Raw genomic sequence first — 21,670 nt, forward strand, 5'->3', positions numbered from 1 at the left:
TCCTTGCCATCAAAGAATCAAAAGCAGAAATATCACAGAATCATGGCACAACACAATGTAGCCGTCATAGGCTCCCTAAACATGGACTTCATCATTCGGACACCTCGTGTACCCACACCAGGAGAAACTCTGACAGTCCACTCCTTCGACACAGGCTTTGGTGGCAAGGGAGCCAACCAAGCAGTCGCTTGCGCACGTCTGGCTGATTCCGATATTAAGGTCTCCATGGTTGGGAATTTGGGTGACGATGGCTTCGGAGCAGATTACTTTGAGGCGCTGAAGCGGGAAGGCCTGGACAGCAAGAATGTGCGAAGTCTGAAAGGAGAGAAGACGGGGATCAGTACGATCATCGTTGATGATGACGGCGAGAACCGGATCCTGTTTGCTCCTAATGCCAATTACGCAATTTCGCCGGAAGAGAGCAAGGATTGGGAATTAGTGCCTGAGGAGGCGGACGTGGTTGTCTTTCAGCTTGAGATTCCTTCGAGAGTGGTAGGACTCACATTCCAATGGATCTTTGTTAGACGTATTGACGATTGACAGGTATACCACAACGTCCGACAAGCCAGTAAGAAGGGGAAACATGTCATCTTCAACCCTGCACCAGCAGAATTATTGCCAGAGGACATATATCAGCACATTGATACCCTCGTCATGAACGAAACAGAGTCTAGCATACTGTCGCACAGTAAGTCTGGAACCCCTGAGGATATCGCTCAGCACTTTCTATCCAAAGGCATCAAAGACACTGTGATCATCACTTTGGGAGGCGACGGGTTAGTATATGCTACCAAAGCTGGCCTCAAAGGCAGACTTGCAGCCAAGAAAGTCAAAGTTGTGGATACGACCGCTGCTGGTGACACGTTTGTTGGCGGGTATGCTGTACAACGTGCCAAGAACGTTGGTAAAGACTTTGAGTATGAAAAGGCGCTGGGATTTGCGACGCTGGCTGCGAGTATCACGGTGCAGAGGAGAGGTGCTATGGATGCCATACCGAAGCGAGACGAGCTATAAGATCTTTCTTCTATCAGCTCAGATGTGTGGGACTGTCCAGGTAGGATGACTTTCGCCTCTGCTATCGTCTCCGCGAAGCAACAGAGGGTTAAAAGCCTGCTAATCGCTGACGTCCAAAAGCTGAGCTGGTATGTATACTTCTCTCGATATCTCAGAATTACACCGCCGGCCGCTTCTCCCGCCCCGACACCGGCATCATCACCTTCCTCTCCCATGTCTCCCTCCGCCGTATCATACCCTGTCTATACAGATACCGATACAACATATACCCAAGCGCGGTCACAGCAATGACCACACCCAAAGCCACAAAACACACCCAAATCGAAAGCGGTGACCCATTAATCTCCTTCACGTTCATCCCAAAGATGCCAGTGATAAATGACAGCGGCACGTAGATGAAGGCGAGCACTGTCAGCAGCATCCCTCGTCTCGACTGCCGAATACTGATCTGACTATCACGTACACTGAGCGTACTCATGAGTAACTGAAAAGTCTCCATCAGGAACCTGTCCAGTTTATCCGCCGATTCCAGTATCTCCCTGAAATTGTCCGAGGGCGACTGGTATGTCTTGTAATGCCGATTCTTGATCTTGCCAAAGGTATCATAGTAAGCGTCCAGACTAGACGACATATGGAGCTGCGTCTCCGACACTCTCGTTCGGATATTGGCGATGCTTTCCCGCAAATCATGTAACTTCTGTGCCGTCTGATCGTCCGGCGAGCGGATTTCCGTAAAGCTCACCTCCTTCAACTTCCTATCCACGAAGCTGAGATTTGTCTGCCACAAGGAGTTCACAAGGAGATACAAGAAAGGTTGGATGGGCAATGCCTGTGTCAGGCCGAAGAGGACTTCCAGATGCCAGCCGTGCTCTAGAAAGCTGACGAAGGATGTTAGGAGACTGAAATCACTCTGGCTGTATAGAGATGGGACGACGATGCCGCCGCCTCGATTGTTGGCGTAGGGCATTCGTAACGTCGTGCGGCTTAGGGCACCGAGCTGTGCCTCTGGATCACCATTGTGCAAGATGTCGTCTATCAAGATGATGTCTGCCGTGCTTCAATGTCAGTGGAATCTGTGCCATCAACTAGTCCATTCTATTTTCGATGAACTGTGAGCACTGACATGTATGCGCATCAGCCCTCACATACGAAAGCCTCGTACGGACCTGCACCGCATCTTTCCCCTGGAAGCCGAGATTGTCATGATACTTCGCCTGTCTATACGTACGCACGCGCGGAAAGAACATGGGTCGCTGATGGCGGGTTTCTGTCAAAGCTTTGAGCTCATGGCACGTATATGTGCCATTGAGACAATACCACTCTCTCGGCTGCGGCTGCACCGTCTTCTCGTCGCTAAAGACATGCTCCCATTGAGTCGTCCAGTGCTCTGCTGCGCTGGGGTTGCGCGCGTGCTCGACGAAGAAGGCTGGGTCGAGGGAGTATTTGGTGCCGATGGTCTCGATCCAGTCTGATGTTATGTTTTGGATGACGATGACTTTATCTGTTTTTTGATTGTCGCGTTGACCAACTGACCGAAGTGCAGATAGCGTTGAGATAGTCTCGATGTCTCGGAAGGTGACTTTGACGATGGCGATGGTGTTGGTGCTAGGCGAGTATGTCTCTGGCCAGGGGACCTGGGAGTCGCTTGCAAGCTGTTTGACGCGTGATATGTAATTACCATTTATTGTATTCGTCGGGAATATGGTCTGAGTGGCCGCCATGGTCTTGCATCACCCGGTGGGACCTTAAGCTGTCGTACGCGAACGGCGAGCTTTAGTTCTGGCGACAAGTCCAAGCTGGCGCACACGAGCTCGAGGAGCACAACGGCTCATGAGAAAGGCGAGTCATAACTTCGTGCACCATAGCTCACCCGTGGAGCGAAAGGCAGACGAGGCTGCGGTGCTCGACCATCACGCCACCTCATCTTGCGGCTGAGCGCAGGAGATTGATGTCTTGGCAAGCAGCATGGAAATACCGCCATAAGAGACAACAAAGTCATGCTTATACCTCTTGAAGCCAACATGCTAGTACATGTCAGAGCACGCTACTTGATGTATCGCGGTACAGTAAGGACGAAGTTATGATCATGCAAGGTTCACCACTCAAGGGTGTAGTCTCGATCACGTGGACAAAAGTCGTGTCAAGGCTTGAACAAACATATGCTCGATGAGCATTGCATCAATATAATGCCTGGTATCTATCATCATGCCCGCCAATCGACCAGGACTACCTAGGCCGTGGCCTATCCTCCGGTACATCAGGTAACCTGACCGCAATATCGCCCGACTGGGTGATATACCTCACCCAAGGCAAAGAAGGATATTGCAACTACACCATAGAAGTCAGCTTGAACCCAACCACATCACAACAGCAAGGACGTAGAGAACAACTCACCTTCGGCTCAATAATCTTCAGATACCTCACCTGAATCCCCGAAGTAGTGAAATAAGGGATCTCAAACTTCACGTTAATCGGCCGCTTCGCTTTACTCCCACCCCCCACCCCACCCATGCTTCCGCCAAACCCGCCCATCATCCCACCCCCTCTCTCCTCATCGCCTCGAACTGACGGTAGACCCAGCTCCGCCCGCATGAGAAACTCCTTCCCACCCCCAAACTGCTTGATCTTCCACACGATCTCACTACTTTCAGGGGCGTAGTGTACACTCCCCACGTTCGTGCGAAAGCGCGGCGTATCTGCATCATCGGGGACGGGGATGTGGATTTCGACGTTGTTCGCTGTGGAGCGGCGTTTGAATTGCGCGCGGGCTTTGAGCATATATTCTATCCGACTCCCCGAGTGCGACTCCACCACGCATTCCACCCAGATCAAGGGTTTCACTTGCGTATTTAGACGATAGGACATCAACTCGAACTCGCCGTCAGGTGGGATGAAGGAGATTGTGCGGTCGTTTTCGAAGCGCGAGAGCCGGACACATTGGTGGAATTTCACGTCTTCCATTTCTACGCTTTTGCCTCTTGATGTCCGACCCGTCGTTTCGAACATGACTTTGTCGTTTAGTCCTAACCGTAGTTCCGGCATGCCGGAGAGGTAGCATTTCATTTTCACAGCTCCCAAAATCTCTGACCTGAGGACTGAGCCGGTGGATGAGACGAGGAGATTCAGAGACTCGACAACATCAAGGAAGACTTCATTCTTGCGGTAGCGGATGCCTTCGCTGCGCCAGGAGACGGCGTTGGTTACGGCTATGGGGGCGCGAGCTTGGGCTTGAACATCAAGTTTGTGGCTTTCTTGCGTGATGTATTCTTGGAGGATCTTGGTTTCAGTGGTTTGGGGGTAGCCGAAGTCCATCATTTCGTCTAGGAGTTCGTAGATGACGACGAAGTTGTCGCGGATACTCTCTTCCTCGAGCTCTTTGAAGTATTCTGTGAAGACTTCTACCACGCGGTGCAGGAATAATAGGATCTCGGCCGCGTTGGAGTTGCGTTTTGTCAGCGCGAGGAGGTAAAGATTGTTGTGCCGGATGTAGAGGTAGTTGATTCCTTCGCTTGTCATGCAGGGTGGGGTGCTGGAGGACTCTTCTTCGGCGTCGGAGAGCAGGATGGGGAACTTTTCTACGGCGCTCATGGGGATATCGCCGCGGTAGTTTCGTGCTAGTAGTGTCTTGCCTTTGAGGTCGAGGAAGAAGAGAGCGGAGGCCATGGTTGGGGTGGATTCGTGGCCCAAGGGCCGTTATGCTGATGTGGGTGCTGGTGTTGATGTGGAGGGACGATGCAGCCGGCGGTCAGGAAATGTCGAAGATTGCTGTCTTGGATAGTGGAGGCGTCGGTGAGGGCGTGGTTTATCGTGAGGATCTATCAGACCGTGTCTTCGTTTCACATGCAAGAAACCATTCGAACAATGTGATTGCCTGGAGTATACCGGATGTTGTTGTCTGGTCCCGCCGTTGATGGCGGAGATGCGGGAGTGCCAACAAGCCATCTCGAAATGCTTCATCCTGAATCGCCCTGCTAACGATCCAATACACATATTGACCGCACACCATGACCACTCGAACACTCAAGGCGCCATCGATGGCAACATTGGCCTGTCTCGAATCCGCTCTCTCCTCCCTACGCATCACCCAAAGACCTACAGCACTACCGCGCATACCACAGCGCAATGCCTCCCATCAAGCACAAGGAAGAGCCAACAAAGCGAAGCAAGGCCCAGGCAAGCGATTGGGAGCCAAGAAGACAGGCGGCGAATACGTGATACCAGGCAACATCATCTTCAAGCAGCGAGGCACACATTGGTTTCCTGGCGACCACTGTTTTATGGTATGCCCACGACAACAACTCAAGACATCTAACAAGGCGAAGCGGAGAGATCTAACAACACTGCAACAGGGCCGCGACCACACGATTCACGCCGGCGTCCCTGGCTACGTCCGCTACTACAGCGACCCAGCCCGACACCCCACCCGCAAATTCATCGGCCTCGTCTTCGAAAAAGACCAGCACCTCCCCCAACCAACCCACGCCGCTCGCCGCCGCCACCTAGGACTACTAGCCTACCAGATGCCCGACCCCGCGCCCTCAGACGCCCTCTCCAACCTCGACGCACCCTCTACCAACCCAGCCATCACACCGAGCCAACCAACAACAATAACCCTCAAACCCACCTCCAACAACCCCCAAGGCCTCCAATTGAGCCTGCGACCAGGATATCAATACAGACAAAGTAATCACGAGATCGGGCAAGCGGCCGAGAGGAAAGAAGCCGCTGCGCAGGCCAAAGGCAAGACGACGAGAGCTTATGACGACTTCAAGCCCGGAGATCGATTCGCGGCGTGGCGGAAGAGCGCGGTGAGGATTGCGAGGAATAACGAGCGGAAGGCAATGGGGAGGGGAAATAAGGGCAAGGCTAAGGCGAAATAGTTCAGCTTTGTGCCTTTTCAGGTTCAAGCGTATGTAGTGTAGTGGAGATAGTATCTCATCCGTACCTTTACCTGCCTGTACCAATGCCTACAGCATCAGCTAGGTCCCGTCCTTTTCCTTCCAGTCTCGGACGTTGATCACGTTCTGCTGTGTGACGCTTCAACACGTGACCATCACAGAAGACCTTGATCACGTGATTGTCAAACAAAGCCGGAGTACGCCTTTTCATGTGCGCCACGACGCCTGTGATTGATTCATGGTATTTGTCTGCAAGTTCATCATCGCGTATTCGTCAATCATAACTAAACATTAGGTGAAGACAACGGCTAAGCAAGTCACGACCGCCCACTGGGTATCAAAAGTGCCGTGCTCTGCGCGAAGTCCAACGCCTACCCCAGTTGTCATGTCTTCGTGATCGTGATCCCACGGCAAGGAGAGTGTTGGCCTAAGGCAGTATACTGCCGCCCTGGCCTTCTTCATAGCTCCTCAGATCGCCCTCGCTCGTTTCTGCCTGATCATAGTATACTGAGATGATGACCCCCCGTTTGTCTTGCCCTACCACTGTCGTCAGCACAGCTTATCCCGACCTTGGATTCCCATGGTGATACGTACACCCTGTGCCGCGCGGAAGATGTGGTACCAGCCAAGGGTTGGCGATGCAGTCCGGAAGCATGGCAAACATATGCTGTTGTGGCAGAGCCATGGCCATCAGCCCTAGCAGCACCGGTAGCTCTCCGTTCAGCCCGCCATGTTCAGGGTTGGATGTATATGAAGCTGCCTCGGCTTCGGCCTGGTGGGGATCAGGCAGGAGCTGATCCGGCCAAAGCTGGTGTCGGCGTCGTAAGGGTAGGCGGCGTTGTCGTGTGTTCGTACTGGCGTAAGAAGATCGAGATGGCAGCAGCTCAAAGTTGAGCATAGCCCAGTCAGGATTATCTTCTTCGGTGTCATCATCGCTGTTCGCATCTGCATTGGTCGGAGGAAGCCGGCCATGTCCGTCTCTACCGTCCCCGACTTGTTCAGCCGAAGCGTCTCCAGGATACAACCAGAAGACTCCATGACTGTGGTACACCGAGAACTCCTTGTAGTGCTCAAGCTCGTTCATATCAGCGTCACTTCGCTCCGTAGTTTCGCCGTCGTGGTGGAAGAGAACATGCTGGGATGCCACATTCTCGCCGAGCCTCTTCGGCGGCCACCATCTCCTCTGCGCGGAGTAGATTGGGGTGGCCCCGGGGTGAATAGTCAGCGCCTGCAGTGTGAAGTAGAACGACGGCTTGTCAGGGTCAGCTTCGTCGAGTGCTAGCAGTGAGCCGCATACCGCCATGATCCCAGCTTTCGGATGATTCCTTCTCTGCGATCTACCACGCCCGGATACACGAGGTCAAGGTCGTTGAAGAAATTCTGCCGCGTGGAGGACATCTCGTATGTGATGACAGATGTCGACTGACGTAGTTACTTGCTTTTTGGCGTCGGCCAGCTCTTCCGAGCATTCAATCGCTGGCCAACGTCAATGCCACCACCTTGCCATCACCGGTCCAAGAACGCGGCCACTCACAGGACAGCAAGCGGGACTACTGTTGAATTAAGCCGAGCTACCGGGGTGGTGTTGTCCAGCTTGCTATATATGGTTGCAGTAAGACCTGACAACGCTGGAGGATGAGATGATATCCCAGCTATAGTAGAGCAGTACCATCTCGATCTCCTGCTGCTTGTCTAGCCCAAGCGAGGAAGTTATAATTTCCTGGTCGAACTTAATCTGGTAATGCATATTCACCTTTACGCCGAACGAGAATGTATCGGGCGCTCCGAAGGTTTAATGAGCTGCTACTCCACAGATCGATAGTTGCCGGCGATTTCATAGTGCCGCAAGCCATTGGAGTGGATCGCTCCCCTCTCCATCGACCATGCCAGACGCAATCGTGGGACTTGTAAACACGGTATGTAGCCACCTGACCAAAACGGCAGGGATCATCTACATAGGCCGCGGGAGCGTCAGCTCTAGTAGGAAGGCGCAAAGTACTTCGGCAGACCATATCGGTGGGTTTATCGTCGACCAGTCGTTCGGAGCGGTCTTCGGTCCGGGCACACGTGAAATGCACGTGATAGATGAGGCTCAAATGGTCGGTCAGCCTATAAGGATCCGGCCGCACTACGAGATGGAATGCATTTGGAGCTTGAATCAAGGGTCTTTCGATAGGCTCGCTTATCACAACCCGCTACGGCCGATCCTCGGGCGGCACTCGTCGACCTGTAGAGCGTTGATACCTGGGTACAGAAGAGGCCTTCTCGGTTCAAGGTAAGTAAGGAATCCATTTCTTGGGGTCCAGCGAAACGCGCAATCAATCATTTTAGAAGCAGTCACGGCTCGGACACTTTATAACTGGAAACCTTGGAGAAAGTCGCATGACGAGGACGATTGGGCGCACAGAGCCGGCCCGTGGCCTGAATGATGCACCAGGGCGTATGGTCCCTTAGCGTCGTTTGCCTTCTTTCGATGCCTGGTTGCCTGACGTGGACGGTTCGCACTCAGTCCAAGAGCACCGGGTGGTCAGGACATGGTGAGCCAATGGATCCAATGCCAGGAAGTCCGTCGAGACTAGAGGCGTATCCGAAGTAGTCGTACGGATGCATTAAGCCAGGATGCAGTAGTAAACATCGTGAGCTAGCGTCAGCATGATCAAAACCTCTCGGGGAAAATGTGATGTGTAAGAAAGAGGGAAATTGCAAGGAGTTTGAGAAAGATGTGGCACGGGAGCTACCTTCCCTGAACAAGCAAGCACAGCACGGCCCCATGATGGCTGTTGTGAGCACGTAAGAGACTTCCAGCAAAAGCAGGTCCAGTGCAACCAATCATAGCATAGCTTCCTGGCGGGACGACCAGGTCTTCTTCTGGATAGAGCTTGCAGACGGCCCTAAGCCAACGGACATGAGCTCCTCTTGTCGGATCTGTGTCCCCTAATGGTACTTCTCCTGAATGCCAGAACCAAGTGAACCCATTGAGGACGATGCGTGGATACCTCTTTTGTTGTGAAGAAAGGTCGGCAAGTCGCCGAGCTCAAAGGACCTTGGTGCCTCGTGAAGAGCTGCAGAGCCGCGTCAGGAGGATTGAAGCCGGCTTATCAGCCGGGCTACTCGAAGAAATGCCAGTGTAGCTCACCGAGTCGGCGTTTCGAGCGAGTTGTGTTGACACTGTCCACGGCGAGGAAGACGGTATAAGGGCAGAAAGTGTCCAGAGAGATGCGATCTTCTAGTCGCGGTATACATCCCATATTGGGTGGGCTTGCGTGATCTTTGCAAGTATGACTCTATCAAGCCGATGGAAGCCGCTGTTTGTGAGCACCGGCACCGGGACCGACCGCTTGCGTTGTTCTCGATCAAGCTCTTACTGCTGGAAATAACGGTCGAAACCCGTTGTTCCTTAGGCAAGACATGATGCCTCTGCCTCAAAGAGCAAGGAACAGATATACGAGCGCGTCCACGTCGATGGGCTCTTGGCGGAAAGGTCTCGCTTTGTCATGCTGCTTGATGTCGTCCACTTCCTGCTTGGTGTAAGCGTGTGTTCCGGAGCTCTAGACGCCTTAGCGCTCCTGCCTGACGTGATTGCTGGGTGTACCTGGGGTCAGTGTTTCCTAAGGCTACACATCGCGGCGCGCATCCGGACACCGGACGTGTCTGCTTCACATGGGTGGTCAACCCACGAGGAAAGCTCAAGCGGCCATCGTGCCCGTGTCCTACGATACATACCATGGTGCGGAGCCCAACAAGCTGCTGCTCCACAGGTCGCGAGATACTCTTCTCCCGACGCAACGGACAGCGGACTCGTTGTAGGCAATGACTAGAGGCAATGGCATGCTTGCTCTAGAGGTGAAAATACACTTGTTGAGGTTTATTGCCTCAGTGTGCCTATCTTCCAGACCTTGCGGGGGATAGAGTAAGACTATCAACGCGCGTACGAGAGAAGGGTCGCCAGTATGCATTGTGAAGAGGAAGTCGTAGTGGAAGATGAACGAGCGTTCCAAGGCAAATGTTGAAGAGCGGTAACCAATCAGAGCGCAATTTAGGACATTGTGAAGGGGCCAAATCCTGCTGTAGATGAGGATGGAGCTAAGGAGCGAAGGATCGATGATATTCTCGACCACAGCATCTTTGCTCGGATCTTGAACGACCTTGCACATAGCTACAATGGTGTATCTGCCATCATGGGAGAAATTTCTGTTTTTTGTACGAATTCAGTATAGGAATTAGGTGCTTGCTCGATCGGGCAAGCCGCAAGCGGCTGCTGATCCGCCAGAACTATTACTTGGTCCATCTTGCTCCAGTATTACAACAAGTATGACCCCTCGCCGCCGAGTCGGTAGTATGTAGCCCATGATCGAGCAACGCATCCGACGCAGCCAAAGCATGCACATTTACTCGCATCATTAAATTGCCATCGTGAAGAGCGCACCATAGGTGCCACGTCTTGAGCCCGCACAAATTTGCCGAAAGGGACGTACGGTACATAGATAGAGTGAGAGTATACCGGAACGTGTAACAATAAGCCAAGACTATACCGTAACGTTTCATAGACCTCTTTGGGGTCCCTGTGATGGATATCTCAACCCAAGTCGAGTTTGCCGCACCGACATAGTCTTTCTTATAGTTCAGCAGTACTGGTGCGCAGCAAATCTGACTATGGAAGTCGAGGGCTAGGGATTTAGTTCATGATCGAGAGCATCTGTCGTTCACTGTACCACCATGGTCTCTAGTCTCTTGTCCTTAGCGGTTCCATCATGAGGCGGTAGAAACCTGCTTACTGTTCTTGTCATGGCTAATGGGGCGTCGCGGGATGGCGATGCCTTATCGATCGTCAGCAATGCAGGTGGGTTTAGGCCATCAATTACTGTGTGTTGTCGTCTCATCTGCCTCAGCTCCCATCTAATGGGATGAGGTACTCTGCAGGTTGGAACACACCTTGCAAGCGATGTGGTCTGGTGGCTGCATGGGTCCTCAAACTCGCTCGACAAGCCACAAGAGCAGCGGAAAGACTCGTGGTACTGTCCTTGCAGGATCACTGTAAGTGGCTCGAAGATTCTCAAGCTACGGCAGTGCCGTAAAGATAGGGTTAAGCATGTGTGTTGAGCATATTGCTCATGCATTTGTGCCTTTAAGCCAAGCCCGACGACATCATGTCTGGACAATGTGTCACAAATGCGCCTTGCAAGTTCTCAAAGTCCCACAGGTCTCCACCAAACACCGCGTCGAACGCAGAGAAGTCAATGTGATCCAGCTGATCGAAGGATGCCAGGTCCATGTCCATGTCGAACGCGGGCGGATCTATAGAGAATCCACTGTAATGACCGTCCTGTTCGTGCAAAGACAGAGGAGTCATTTCTTGCTGTGCTGCAAAGGCTAAGGCGCCTGGCGCAGACAGGTCGTATATATCTGGCAGGAACGCCGGATCAGTCAATTTTTGGTTTGTCGACATGTCGGAACCAGCTGGAGTATACGAATTCGGGACACTGGGTCTTGATTGTTTGGATGGATTACTGGTCATGCTGGTAGCATGATCAGAGGATAGCTCGGCAGTGTTTCCGCTGTCCTTCGTAGGCCTGACATCTGCATCACGCAGCTGACGCGCACGCGTGATCAATGCATTGACGTGGACCCATGCAGGCTCCTCCTTCTTCTGACTGTACAGTGTATCCCAGTCAGCCAGGATGGGATCTAGAACAGCCCATGCGCTGCTCGCGAATACTTTGTTCTTGATGCGTCCGAGTTCTGCCACTACGATTGCAAGTGAGTGCCATTGTACATAGCCTCGACCGTACCAATGCCATACTTCTACCCTCGGGTCTGTGACCATTCTGTGTGTGAGATTGATAATAGCTACAGATGACTGCAGGATCTGAGAGCGCTCTAGGCTACTCATGTCTTTGGTCGGAACCTGGCTGAAAGGGTGATTAATCATCATCCTGACCTTGACGAATAGTAATTCGTGGTATGTGAGTCCCCACCAGTCAATCGGACGTGATTTGTGCAGATACCGCACGTAGTCTCGCTCGAGTCGGGCCTCTGTCTGGCGGAACATGCGAGTCTGCGCTGCCGTGATTTCCTGTTGAGTAAGCGCGAGTCTGCCGATATTATGTGGTCTCTTCGCCTTCCAGAGTTCATGAACCATATTCTGGCATTCCCATCGCAGCAGGACAGGTGTCATGTCAGACCTGCCTATACAGGGTTCCGGAGGTTCTGCAGTCGTGATATTGAGATCGATATCGCTGTAATTACCTGGTAGCCTAACGCCTGACCCGTCCTTGATGCTCTTCGTGCGCACACTAGACTCTTCTGCGGCTCGAAACTCGACCGAGCACAAATGCCACCACAGCCGTCGGCGTAGCTCAGCCTCCAGAGGGATATGTGACGTGCCAGGATCTTCATTGAGTTCCAGGTGCTGAACTAATCGCCTTGCGAGACCGAATAATGCTGATATCGAGGTGGCGTCGTCCTTGCGTCGAATACCAATCATGTACAAGACGAGGGCTTGTAGAGACTCCAGGCTTGGCGTACCACTATCGTCTGCGAACGAGGATTCGACGAGCGTGCTGTAACGTCGCAAAAGACTCTCACGAGGTTCACCGAAACGCTTTTCTGCCTCCTTCACAGTACATGTTCCGACTGCCATAAAGCAAATGCTACAGATCAGAGTTTGCGTGTCCGGGCTCAGTGTGCTCAGCTCGGAGACATGGCTAAAGAATGCCGAAGCCAGAGTAGGACAATGTAACAGCTTCGTCACTGGGTCCACACGAGCTTGATAGAGCTGCCAGTACTGTGCGAAACGAGCAGGTGTCAGATCAAGTCCCTCGAGAGGCCCGCAGGCGGGTACAGCTTGAGACATACAGATGGGTGATTCGGCTCTGTCTTTGCTATCGAACGTTGGTCCCTGATCCAAGGACGTCTGTGTCAAGGCAATAAGAGCATCCTTGACAAGATCTTCGGAAGCTGATGGTTTATCCGCCGGCACACGAGCAAGATTAATCCTGCTTTTCCCATTCCCATTGAGCAGCGTGGAGTCGCCCACAGTCGTCGAGTCCATACCAGACTGGGCCGCTCCGGTCGAGGTATCTTGTGGCTTCAGATACTTGACCAGATGCTCCAGATGACGTTCTCGAGGTGGCTTATCCTTCTTATAGGGCCCTCGCTTGCGCTTGACACCCTGGTCAGCCGTAGGAAACACACAGGGCAAATTGGCCTTGACGCAGTTAGTGCAACCTGTCTGCTCCTGTGAGCATTTCAGCTTGCGACGATAGCAGCCCAGACATGCCTTGCCAGGCTTGGCAGCCTTCCGTAGCTCAGAGTCTGCCATTCTATCTTTGAACCAAGACTACGAATTGGATCGAACCAGGATAGTCTGGCATGCTCGTAATTGTCGTCTGATCTTCTTTGCAGGGATCGGGAAAGAAGTGTTCAGTCATCCGGAGACTCGCGCGGCTTTTGCATACTGGCCATGTGCGCGCAAAAGTACCATCTGGTTGGTGCGATGTATTGAACAAGATGGAGTCCTATTCGCAGGAACCGAAAGGGCGCTAAAAGCTGACTCAGCGTCCAAGCCATCAGCCATTGCCAAGAAGAGGTCTGGAATCTTCGTTCAGTGTTGCACTACACATGTCGAAAAGACGACATTAGTGAGGGCAATCCAAGAGTACAACATCATAACCATGGCTCTGGCCACTGCATGTGATGCCACTTTGGAAGGATGACGAGATTTCTATCTTTGCATGTTCATGCTATCTTTCATAGCCTTATCCTACGACACACATATGTTCTCTCAAGCAGCAGCATAATACACCACCAGACTTGCTCAATCTATTTCTCGTAGACCCAGTCGTGCCCAGCCTGCTTCCATGTGTTGAGCTCCTCCTTCTTGAACCACAGGTCAATCTCCTTCTTGGCAGACTCGACGGCATCGGAGCCGTGGCAGACGTTGCGGCCGACATCCTGGACACAACGAGATCAGTCACCAATATCTTGAAAGCGAAGCGGAATGTTGCTGGAACTTACGATGGCGAAGTCACCACGGATGGTACCTGGCTGGGAAGCCATTGGGTTGGTGGCACCGAGGAGTTGGCGACCGACCTTGACGGCCTCACGACCCTCCCACACCATGGCGCAGACTGGGCCGCTACCCATGTCTAACGACTGCTGTCAGCATGTTCACCATCGAACGTGGCTTGATAACAGACGTACAGGTGATAAGACCCTTGAAGAAAGGCTTGTCCTTCAAGTCCTCGTAGTGCTTCTCAAGGTGCTCCTGGGATGGAGTGACGAGCTTGATGGCGGCGAGCTTGTATCTGTCCTGAAGTCAGTCCTGTTAGGCGATGGCTGCCGACCCGGATGCCTCACCCTCTCCTCTCGAAGCGGCCGATGATCTCGCCGACGAGGCCACGCTGTGATATATCTTAGTGACTGATGCTCATGCAAATTTGGAGCAGGTTGGTCCATACCTGAAGGCCATCAGGCTTGATCGCGATGAAGCTATCCCAACAATCAGCCCAATGCTTCCTCTCACACTTTTGGTCGTGGTCGTCGTTTGGACTCACGTCTGCTCAGAAGTCATGATGTCTTGCTTCTCTTGCTCTTGAGTTGCTTTAATGACTGTTGTGAGATGTCCTCTGTCTTTATGGCCAAGATGTTTATAAATCGGCGGTGTGTCGCTGGACATTGATGAAACGCCTTGACTTTTTTGCCGGTGGGGTCGTGGGGCTCAGTCGTTTATGCAGGGGAAGCTTTTCATGTGCAAGCTGGCCCAATATATAGTGCCTGAGGCTCTCGATATGAGCCGCAGTGTATAGTGGTAGAATCCTACATATATTTCTTGGATATACCACTGAAGCCATTGGCACGAACATACACCATGGCCGTGCTTGGAAGTGATAGTCGGAGGTGGTCAGGATTGCTACTGATTTTCGTGTTCTTGTGCTCCTTCATCACGCCGGTCGGTAAGCAATACCAAGGACTAACCATATCGACTGAGGATTAATGCTGAAGATGACTACCAATAGTGACCGTCAAGCACGAGAACTTCAAGAAATGCGACCAATCTGGATTTTGTAAGCGCAATCGTGCCTATGCAGATGCCGCCCTGTCAACCTCTTCATGGCAGGCACCATATTCCCTGGATCCAGCCTCTATCAAGTTCGACAATGGCATGTTGACTGGTAGCGTTGTGAAGACCATTGTCAACACGGCGGAGACTGTTCGGCTACCACTCACTATCGCCTTCTACGAATCTGGTACTGCTCGCGTGACCTTGGACGAGGAGCGGAGACAGAAGGGTGATATCGTGCTGAGACATGATAGCAAAGCAAAGAAGCAACGATATAATGAAGCTGAGAAGTGGGCTATCGTTGGTGGCACGACGCTCAGCCAAGGCGCGGCCACAAGCAAGGGTGCTGAGAAAGGAACTACCAACATCAGCTACGGCCCAGCAGGCACATTTGAGGCAGTAATACGACATAGCCCGTTCGGCATTGACTTCAAGCGAAATGGGGAGACCCAGATCCAGTTCAACAATCGTGGCTTATTAAATGTGGAGCATTGGCGACCGAAAGTGGAGAAGCCAGTAGAAGAGAAGAAGGAAGGCGAGGAAGCTGTCGTCGGAGAGTCGGCCAAGGATACCGAGGAGGACGAAGGCACTTGGTGGGATGAGTCGTTTGGTGGCAGTACGGACAGCAAGCCAAAGGGTCCGGAAGCCGTGGCTCTTGACATCAGCTTCCCAAACTATCAGCATGTCTTCGGTGTCGCCGAGCACGCAGGACCACTCTCACTCAAGGAGACGAGAGGTGGTGACGGCAAGTATTCTGAACCATACAGGCTGTACAACAGCGATGTATTCGAGTACGAAATGGACAGTCCGATGACATTATATGGAGCGATCCCGTTCATGCAAGCTCAGAAGAAGGACTCTACCGTAGGTGTGTTCTGGCTGAACGCTGCTGAGACATGGATTGACATCACGAAGTCGAGCTCCTCGACAAACCCGCTGAGCCTTGGCATTGGAAGCAAAATTACCACAAACACACACTGGATCAGTGAGTCCGGTCTGCTGGATGTCTTCATCTTCCTTGGTCCCAAGCCGCAAGATGTCGTTGGTGCTTACACAGAGCTCACTGGCTACACGCAGTTACCGCAGCAGTTCGCTATCGCATACCATCAGTGTCGCTGGAATTATGTTACCGACGAGGATGTCCGTGATGTCGACCGCAAATTCGACAAGAACCGCATTCCATACGACGTCATCTGGCTCGATATCGAGTATACCGAGGGTAAGAAGTACTTCACCTGGGATCCTGATACTTTCGCCAACCCACTCGGTATGGAAAAGCAGTTGGACGAGCACGAGCGCAAGTTAGTTGCCATTATTGACCCTCATATCAAGAACGAAGGCAACTATCCTGTGGTCGATGAGCTCAAGTCGAAGGATCTGGCAGTACACAACAAAGATGGGAACATCTACGAAGGGTGGTGTTGGCCTGGTAGCAGTCACTGGGTCGACTGCTTCAACCCTGCAGCGCATACATGGTGGAAGAGTCTATTCCGGTACGACAAATTCAAGGGCACTGCGAAGAACACCTGGATCTGGAATGATATGAACGAGCCATCTGTTTTCAATGGTCCGGAAACGACCATGCCAAAGGATAACTTACACCATGGTGGCTGGGAGCATAGAGATGTGCACAATATCAACGGCATGACTTTCCAGAACGCCACCTACCACGCTATCCTTGCTCGCGACAAGGAAGAGGATAAAGCTAATGTTCGTCCTTTTGTGCTTACGCGATCGTTCTACTCGGGCTCGCAGCGTCTCGGCGCCATGTGGACTGGCGACAACCAAGCCGCATGGCCACATCTTGAGGCATCCATTCCCATGCTCTTGTCTATGGGTATCTCTGGCTTCCCTTTCGCAGGTGCGGATGTGGGAGGCTTCTTCGGCAACCCGAGCAAAGAGCTTTTGACTCGCTGGTATCAAGCCGGTGCCTTCTATCCTTTCTTCCGTGGTCATGCACACATTGATACTCGTCGACGGGAGCCATATCTTGCTGGCGAGCCGTATACGCAGATTATCACCCAAGCTTTAAGACTGAGATACAGCCTGCTGCCTGCGTGGTATACCGCTTTCCACGAAGCTCACACGAACGGCGCACCCATATTGCGACCGAACTACTACGTTCATCCTGGTGATGAGAAGGGGTTCGCCATCGACGACCAGTTCTACGTCGGCAGCACAGGTCTGCTTGCCAAGCCTGTCACTACTGAGGGTGCCGATGGTGTAGATATCTATCTTGCTGACAAGGAGAAGTACTTCGACTACTTCGACTATTGGATGTACGAAGGACCTACCACTGTCAGCTTAGCTGCTTCGCTCGATACAATCCCGCTTCTGATGCAAGGTGGTCACATCATTCCACGTCGTGATCGACCACGGCGCAGCTCGGGCTTGATGCGCTATGATCCGTTCACTCTCGTCGTCGTCATCGGCAACTCGGGTGATGCGGAAGGTACACTTTATCTCGACGACGGCGAGAGCTTCGACTACGAAGAAGGTGCCTTTATCCATCGTCGTTTCGAGTACAAATCCGCTACTTCAACACTCATGTCCGAAGATCTGGCGGCAGCTAGCGCATCGCCGAGCAGGAAGACGAAGGACTACCTTAAGGCGATGGAGAAGGTCCGTGTGGAGAAGGTCATCGTCGTTGGTGCACCTGAGTCGTGGAAGAGCAAGAAGGAGGTTGAGGTCAGCGAAGAGCTGGCCGGCAAGAGCTCTGGCACTAAGTCCGCTGAGCTCGAGTGGCATGGCAAAGAAGAGGGCAAAGCTGCTTGGGCGGTGGTCCGTGATCCTGGCATCCAGATCGGAGCTGGATGGAAGATCTCGTTTGCATGATAGATGAGCTATGTAGACAGGCATATAGAGTTGTGGTACGTTAGTTGCATAGATATCATATCTGCGTCAGATCATGGGTGTGACGTCCTGGCGAGCTGCGTTTTGATGACTGATCGCCTGGCATCTTCCACCTCTGTCCAATACACAGGTACACATTGACCAGTGGAGGCAGCTCCGTGAGCAGTGATGGTACTGATACAGTCTCAGAGCTTCCATCAACCGTCCGTAGAAGAGCCGCGTAGTGTACTCAAGCGCCTTTGGCGGTTCGTCACGCGCAGAGCAAGGCAAGAGCAAGCGAACATTAGAGTTCAGCCACAGATCTTGCATCTGGTAGATTGACGAGCTTGGGTGGGTAGGTACAGCAGAGTCCGAGGCAGAGACATGTTCGATGATCTGGGATGTTCGTCTGCGTCGGACACACCGTTCCGGTTGTATCTGTGGTCAACGGGCAAGCAAAAGGCCAGCTAATCCCAGTAGGTGTAGAACGGTCGTCGCCTCGTCTCTCGTTTGTTCGAGGGAAGTCAGAAGATTCCAATTGCTTGCAGTAGCTTCGATCGGTGGTAGCTCTCGGCTACACGTTATGCATGGTCGGCCACGTGCATGGTCAAGATCTCCATGTAAAATGCCGGATGTGCCTCCGTCAGGCATCGGACTTGAAATGCGAGAGTCGTGAATGCCTTGAATATCTGGGTGGGCGAAGGATATGGACATGGCAAGTCCGTGAACGATACGTACACTCTGCCAAGAGACAATCTTTTGCGATCGCACTGGCAAGTACTTTGTAAGTTGTGCGTTTGATCGCGACCATGATATTGATGGACATGCCTGGCAATGGCTTTGTCGTCAGTACCGGAAGCATTGATTTGAGATCTCTCCAAACTTCCTCCAATCAGAACGAGTCCAGTCCCCCACAACTCAGTCCGCCACAGTGTGAACAACAGATGACAATTCCATCTCCTTCCTGTGACTACCTCACCGTACCAGACTTCAACCACTCATGATACGAAGCTCTTGCCGATTTGTCAAGATACATTCCATCTTAGGCTTCCTTCGCGTCGGTCCCATACGCTGGTGTCTTGGCAAGTAGCCGGACATCGCTACGAAATGCAGATGTTACGAGCTCACTACTTCTCCTCGCGGTCATGCTCGTTTCACCTTATCGCAACACGATTGAGTGCCCTAAAATGGACAAGCTTCAGCACGCCATGGGGGAGATTAGTACCGAGCGGTGTGTATGGAGATGATTAGGTACCTCTCAGATCCATGTGGGACGCCACGCTTCCAAATCTCGAGGTAAGTATAAGGACTATCAGACTGCTACAGCTCGCCACCTCAGGCCTCTCATCGCCTCCACCACCACTCTTTTGCAACCATTGGACCCAGCATTACCGCAAGCATAGGCTACAGACACTAACAACAAGATGGCGACAAGCAAGAACAATAACCACAGCAAGCAGAAGGCATCCTCGAAATCGAGTAATGCGGAACGTACCTCTGCTTCTACGACCCAAAACAGCTCTCATCGTTACCTACAGAACCAACAAGTCTCGGCCATCGAGAGCTGGAAGGACCATATACCAGTAGCTCGAAAAGATTCGGTGACCGCCGAGCCCGAGCAGGATGATGCCGTCGTGCAAGCTTACTTGAAGGCGAAGATGGCACTGTTCGACGTCATGGCCCCTCGACAGCACACTGTAAATGGGTCTATGCCAGTGATGAGATGACGGGCCTCCCTTACCGCGCATAGAAGCCGTGTATCCTAGTTGCGAGCAAACAATGGTCTCTCCTAGCTGGCCGACCTCTTCCAACATCTTCGCAATCCGTGGACAAGTCTTGCTGCGACTACACTGTCAATATGGAGAACTATCTAGCCGGCACCTTTCACCGGACCCCTCTCTTGCGTAACATCAGTTCGTCTTTGTTTGCATCATCTACTGTCTGCAAACCTGCAAACCTACAAACCTTCGCCCGCTCGCAAGGCATGAAAGCCAACGGACCAATCCGCGAACATCCGTTTGTGGAGTCAGCAACAATCATACACAACTACATGGTACAACTTACGAAAGCTACTCAGCATGAACGAACACCTCCCACCCTTTGTAGCTCGGTGCTTGCTGGACAGAATCACTGATCCGGTCTGCTTGCTCACCATGACTACTACTTTGCACTCCTCCACCTGCTTGCGGCCATCTCGTAGTAGCGAACGTCACACTTTTGGGTACGCACCATGGTCTTCCACGAGGATGTTGACGATGCTATCGCCGGTGTTGTCAATGCTGCAGATGTTCACTTCGGTGCTCGCGACCTTGGCTGGCAGGCCCTTGGGCCTACGATCGCTGTCGTCATCTTGTCGAGCTGCGTGGTTGGCCTCAGATGGTATACTCGTGCGAGGCTTCTGCACTGTGTTGGCTGGGATGACTATGTGATGTTGGTGTCTTCGGTATGTAATATCAGGCAGCAGTGGCAGGGTTTCACCTTAACTAACAAGCATAGATTCTGTCTTGGGTCATGCTCGCTCTCATTGCGGCTGCGGTCCACCAGGGCGTTGGCGTTGTTCATGAAAGCGCATTGCAAGCTGCCACTGTCACCAAACTCATCATAGCCAACAACAATATCTGGGCGATCTTGGTCAACGTCACGAAGGCCTCCATTTTGATGCAGTACCTCCGCATCTTCACAGACCGAACAACACGAGCTTTGTGCTATGTACTCCTCGCTGCCCTCCTACCAGCTATTTTCTGGGCAGTCCTGGGCGGAACACTACTCTGCAGTCCTGTGGCCAAGCTTTGGGACCCTCAGATACCTGGTCACTGCCTCTCAGCACGCTGGTACTGGATCTCTGTTGCCATCGTGGATATTGACATAGACTTCTTCGTTCTCTGTCTTCCCATACCAGCTGTCTTCGGACTACACTTGCCGCGCAAGCAGAAACTAAGCTTGGTTGGAGTGTTCTCCCTCGGCTTCTTTGTTTGTGGAGCTGGCATCGCGCGCCTCACGAGTGTTTCGGTGTTCTCTGCGAGAGACGAGTATACCGTCTCTGGTGTTTGGGCTATCATTTGGTCAGTCGTCGAGGCTAATGTCGGCATCATCTGCGCCTCACTACTTGCACTCCGGCCATTGCTAGATCTCTGGTTCCCGAATGTCACGCAAGATGATGGACCGCCGAAGTATAGTATCTGGCTGCTACCAATGCAGAACTCGCTGCCTGTTGAGGCGTCCGAGGCTGGCGGAACAACGGCCAAGCAACCTGAGACGCCTACATCTGCTAGAAGTGGATGGAGAAGTACACACAAGTCTTCTCTGCCTACCATCACTCTCTCACAGGCTCCAATCTCAACCTTATCACCAGCAGCCAATCGAGCTCCGTTCTTGCCCAATGAGCCTATGAAGCTCTATGCGCCGCCTCGGACAAGAAGAGGTACACCACTCCACGCACAACGGTATCGCCAGCTGCCAGAGCAATATACACCACGGACATTTCTGCATCCGATGGCCATACCACAAAGCAATACGATCCATCCCAGGGGTGGCATGTCTACCGCATCAACACCTTCGAAACAACAAGCAGCGATGACAGAAGCTTTTGAGTCCTTTCGTCCCAGCACAGACTCAGAAACATCGTCATCACCAGACCCGACCACACGGCCTGAGACACCGCCACCAGAGCCTTGGCGACCTAACAGATCGCCATTCAACCCTCCGGTGCTGGCTTCTAATCCTCTCCCTGCCAAGCCGAGAATCATTCCCGATTCACCGCTCAGCGATAGGCCCTTGTGGCCTAAGGACAAGAGCAAGATGTGGGAACATGAGGACGGCTTTGTGATGGATGGGTGCATGCTTTGAATCAATAGCACTCGGCAAG

At 52.5% G+C, this 21,670-nt stretch overlaps 10 protein-coding genes across 10 annotated transcripts; 5 read left to right on the forward strand and 5 right to left on the reverse strand.

Moving 5' to 3' along the window:
* Positions 1-81: 81 nt before the first annotated feature.
* RBK1 (putative ribokinase) lies at positions 82-1,014 on the forward strand (the record flags this gene model as incomplete). The annotated part of the gene is made up of 2 exons (XM_064832838.1): positions 82-492; positions 544-1,014. 2 exons carry the CDS (start codon positions 82-84, stop codon positions 1,012-1,014), a joined length of 882 nt encoding a protein of 293 aa, XP_064699107.1.
* A 157-nt stretch (positions 1,015-1,171) lies between these two features.
* Positions 1,172-2,735, reverse strand: LTS14_000125 (uncharacterized protein; the record flags this gene model as incomplete). The annotated part of the gene is made up of 2 exons (XM_064832839.1): positions 1,172-2,061; positions 2,138-2,735. The coding sequence occupies 2 exons, from the start codon at positions 2,733-2,735 to the stop codon at positions 1,172-1,174; spliced, it is 1,488 nt and encodes a 495-aa protein (XP_064699108.1).
* A 505-nt stretch (positions 2,736-3,240) lies between these two features.
* apm1 (AP-1 adaptor complex mu subunit Apm1) lies at positions 3,241-4,677 on the reverse strand (the record flags this gene model as incomplete). The annotated part of the gene is made up of 2 exons (XM_064832840.1): positions 3,241-3,342; positions 3,409-4,677. 2 exons carry the CDS (start codon positions 4,675-4,677, stop codon positions 3,241-3,243), a joined length of 1,371 nt encoding a protein of 456 aa, XP_064699109.1.
* A 341-nt stretch (positions 4,678-5,018) lies between these two features.
* Positions 5,019-5,894, forward strand: MRPL2 (54S ribosomal protein L2 mitochondrial; the record flags this gene model as incomplete). Its single annotated transcript, XM_064832841.1, has 2 exons — positions 5,019-5,294; positions 5,364-5,894. The coding sequence occupies 2 exons, from the start codon at positions 5,019-5,021 to the stop codon at positions 5,892-5,894; spliced, it is 807 nt and encodes a 268-aa protein (XP_064699110.1).
* Positions 5,895-6,339: 445 nt separating this feature from the next.
* LTS14_000128 (uncharacterized protein) lies at positions 6,340-7,215 on the reverse strand (the record flags this gene model as incomplete). Its single annotated transcript, XM_064832842.1, has 2 exons — positions 6,340-6,449; positions 6,507-7,215. 2 exons carry the CDS (start codon positions 7,213-7,215, stop codon positions 6,340-6,342), a joined length of 819 nt encoding a protein of 272 aa, XP_064699111.1.
* Positions 7,216-11,037: 3,822 nt separating this feature from the next.
* Positions 11,038-13,233, reverse strand: LTS14_000129 (uncharacterized protein; the record flags this gene model as incomplete). Its single annotated transcript, XM_064832843.1, has 1 exon — positions 11,038-13,233. One exon carries the CDS (start codon positions 13,231-13,233, stop codon positions 11,038-11,040), a length of 2,196 nt encoding a protein of 731 aa, XP_064699112.1.
* A 500-nt stretch (positions 13,234-13,733) lies between these two features.
* Positions 13,734-14,589, reverse strand: ndk1 (nucleoside diphosphate kinase Ndk1; the record flags this gene model as incomplete). The annotated part of the gene is made up of 6 exons (XM_064832844.1): positions 13,734-13,865; positions 13,929-14,059; positions 14,115-14,218; positions 14,271-14,314; positions 14,372-14,402; positions 14,468-14,589. The coding sequence occupies 6 exons, from the start codon at positions 14,587-14,589 to the stop codon at positions 13,734-13,736; spliced, it is 564 nt and encodes a 187-aa protein (XP_064699113.1).
* Positions 14,590-14,781: 192 nt separating this feature from the next.
* ROT2 (glucosidase II) lies at positions 14,782-17,808 on the forward strand (the record flags this gene model as incomplete). Its single annotated transcript, XM_064832845.1, has 2 exons — positions 14,782-14,866; positions 14,930-17,808. The coding sequence occupies 2 exons, from the start codon at positions 14,782-14,784 to the stop codon at positions 17,806-17,808; spliced, it is 2,964 nt and encodes a 987-aa protein (XP_064699114.1).
* Positions 17,809-19,229: 1,421 nt separating this feature from the next.
* On the forward strand, positions 19,230-19,532 carry LTS14_000132 (uncharacterized protein; the record flags this gene model as incomplete). The annotated part of the gene is made up of 1 exon (XM_064832846.1): positions 19,230-19,532. One exon carries the CDS (start codon positions 19,230-19,232, stop codon positions 19,530-19,532), a length of 303 nt encoding a protein of 100 aa, XP_064699115.1.
* Positions 19,533-20,035: 503 nt separating this feature from the next.
* On the forward strand, positions 20,036-21,651 carry LTS14_000133 (uncharacterized protein; the record flags this gene model as incomplete). Its single annotated transcript, XM_064832847.1, has 2 exons — positions 20,036-20,248; positions 20,302-21,651. The coding sequence occupies 2 exons, from the start codon at positions 20,036-20,038 to the stop codon at positions 21,649-21,651; spliced, it is 1,563 nt and encodes a 520-aa protein (XP_064699116.1).
* Positions 21,652-21,670: the final 19 nt, after the last annotated feature.

This window comes from Recurvomyces mirabilis (assembly GCF_035927965.1).
Source record: "Recurvomyces mirabilis strain CCFEE 5264 chromosome Unknown scaffold_1, whole genome shotgun sequence".
NCBI classification, from domain to species: Eukaryota; Fungi; Ascomycota; class Dothideomycetes; order Mycosphaerellales; family Teratosphaeriaceae; genus Recurvomyces; species Recurvomyces mirabilis.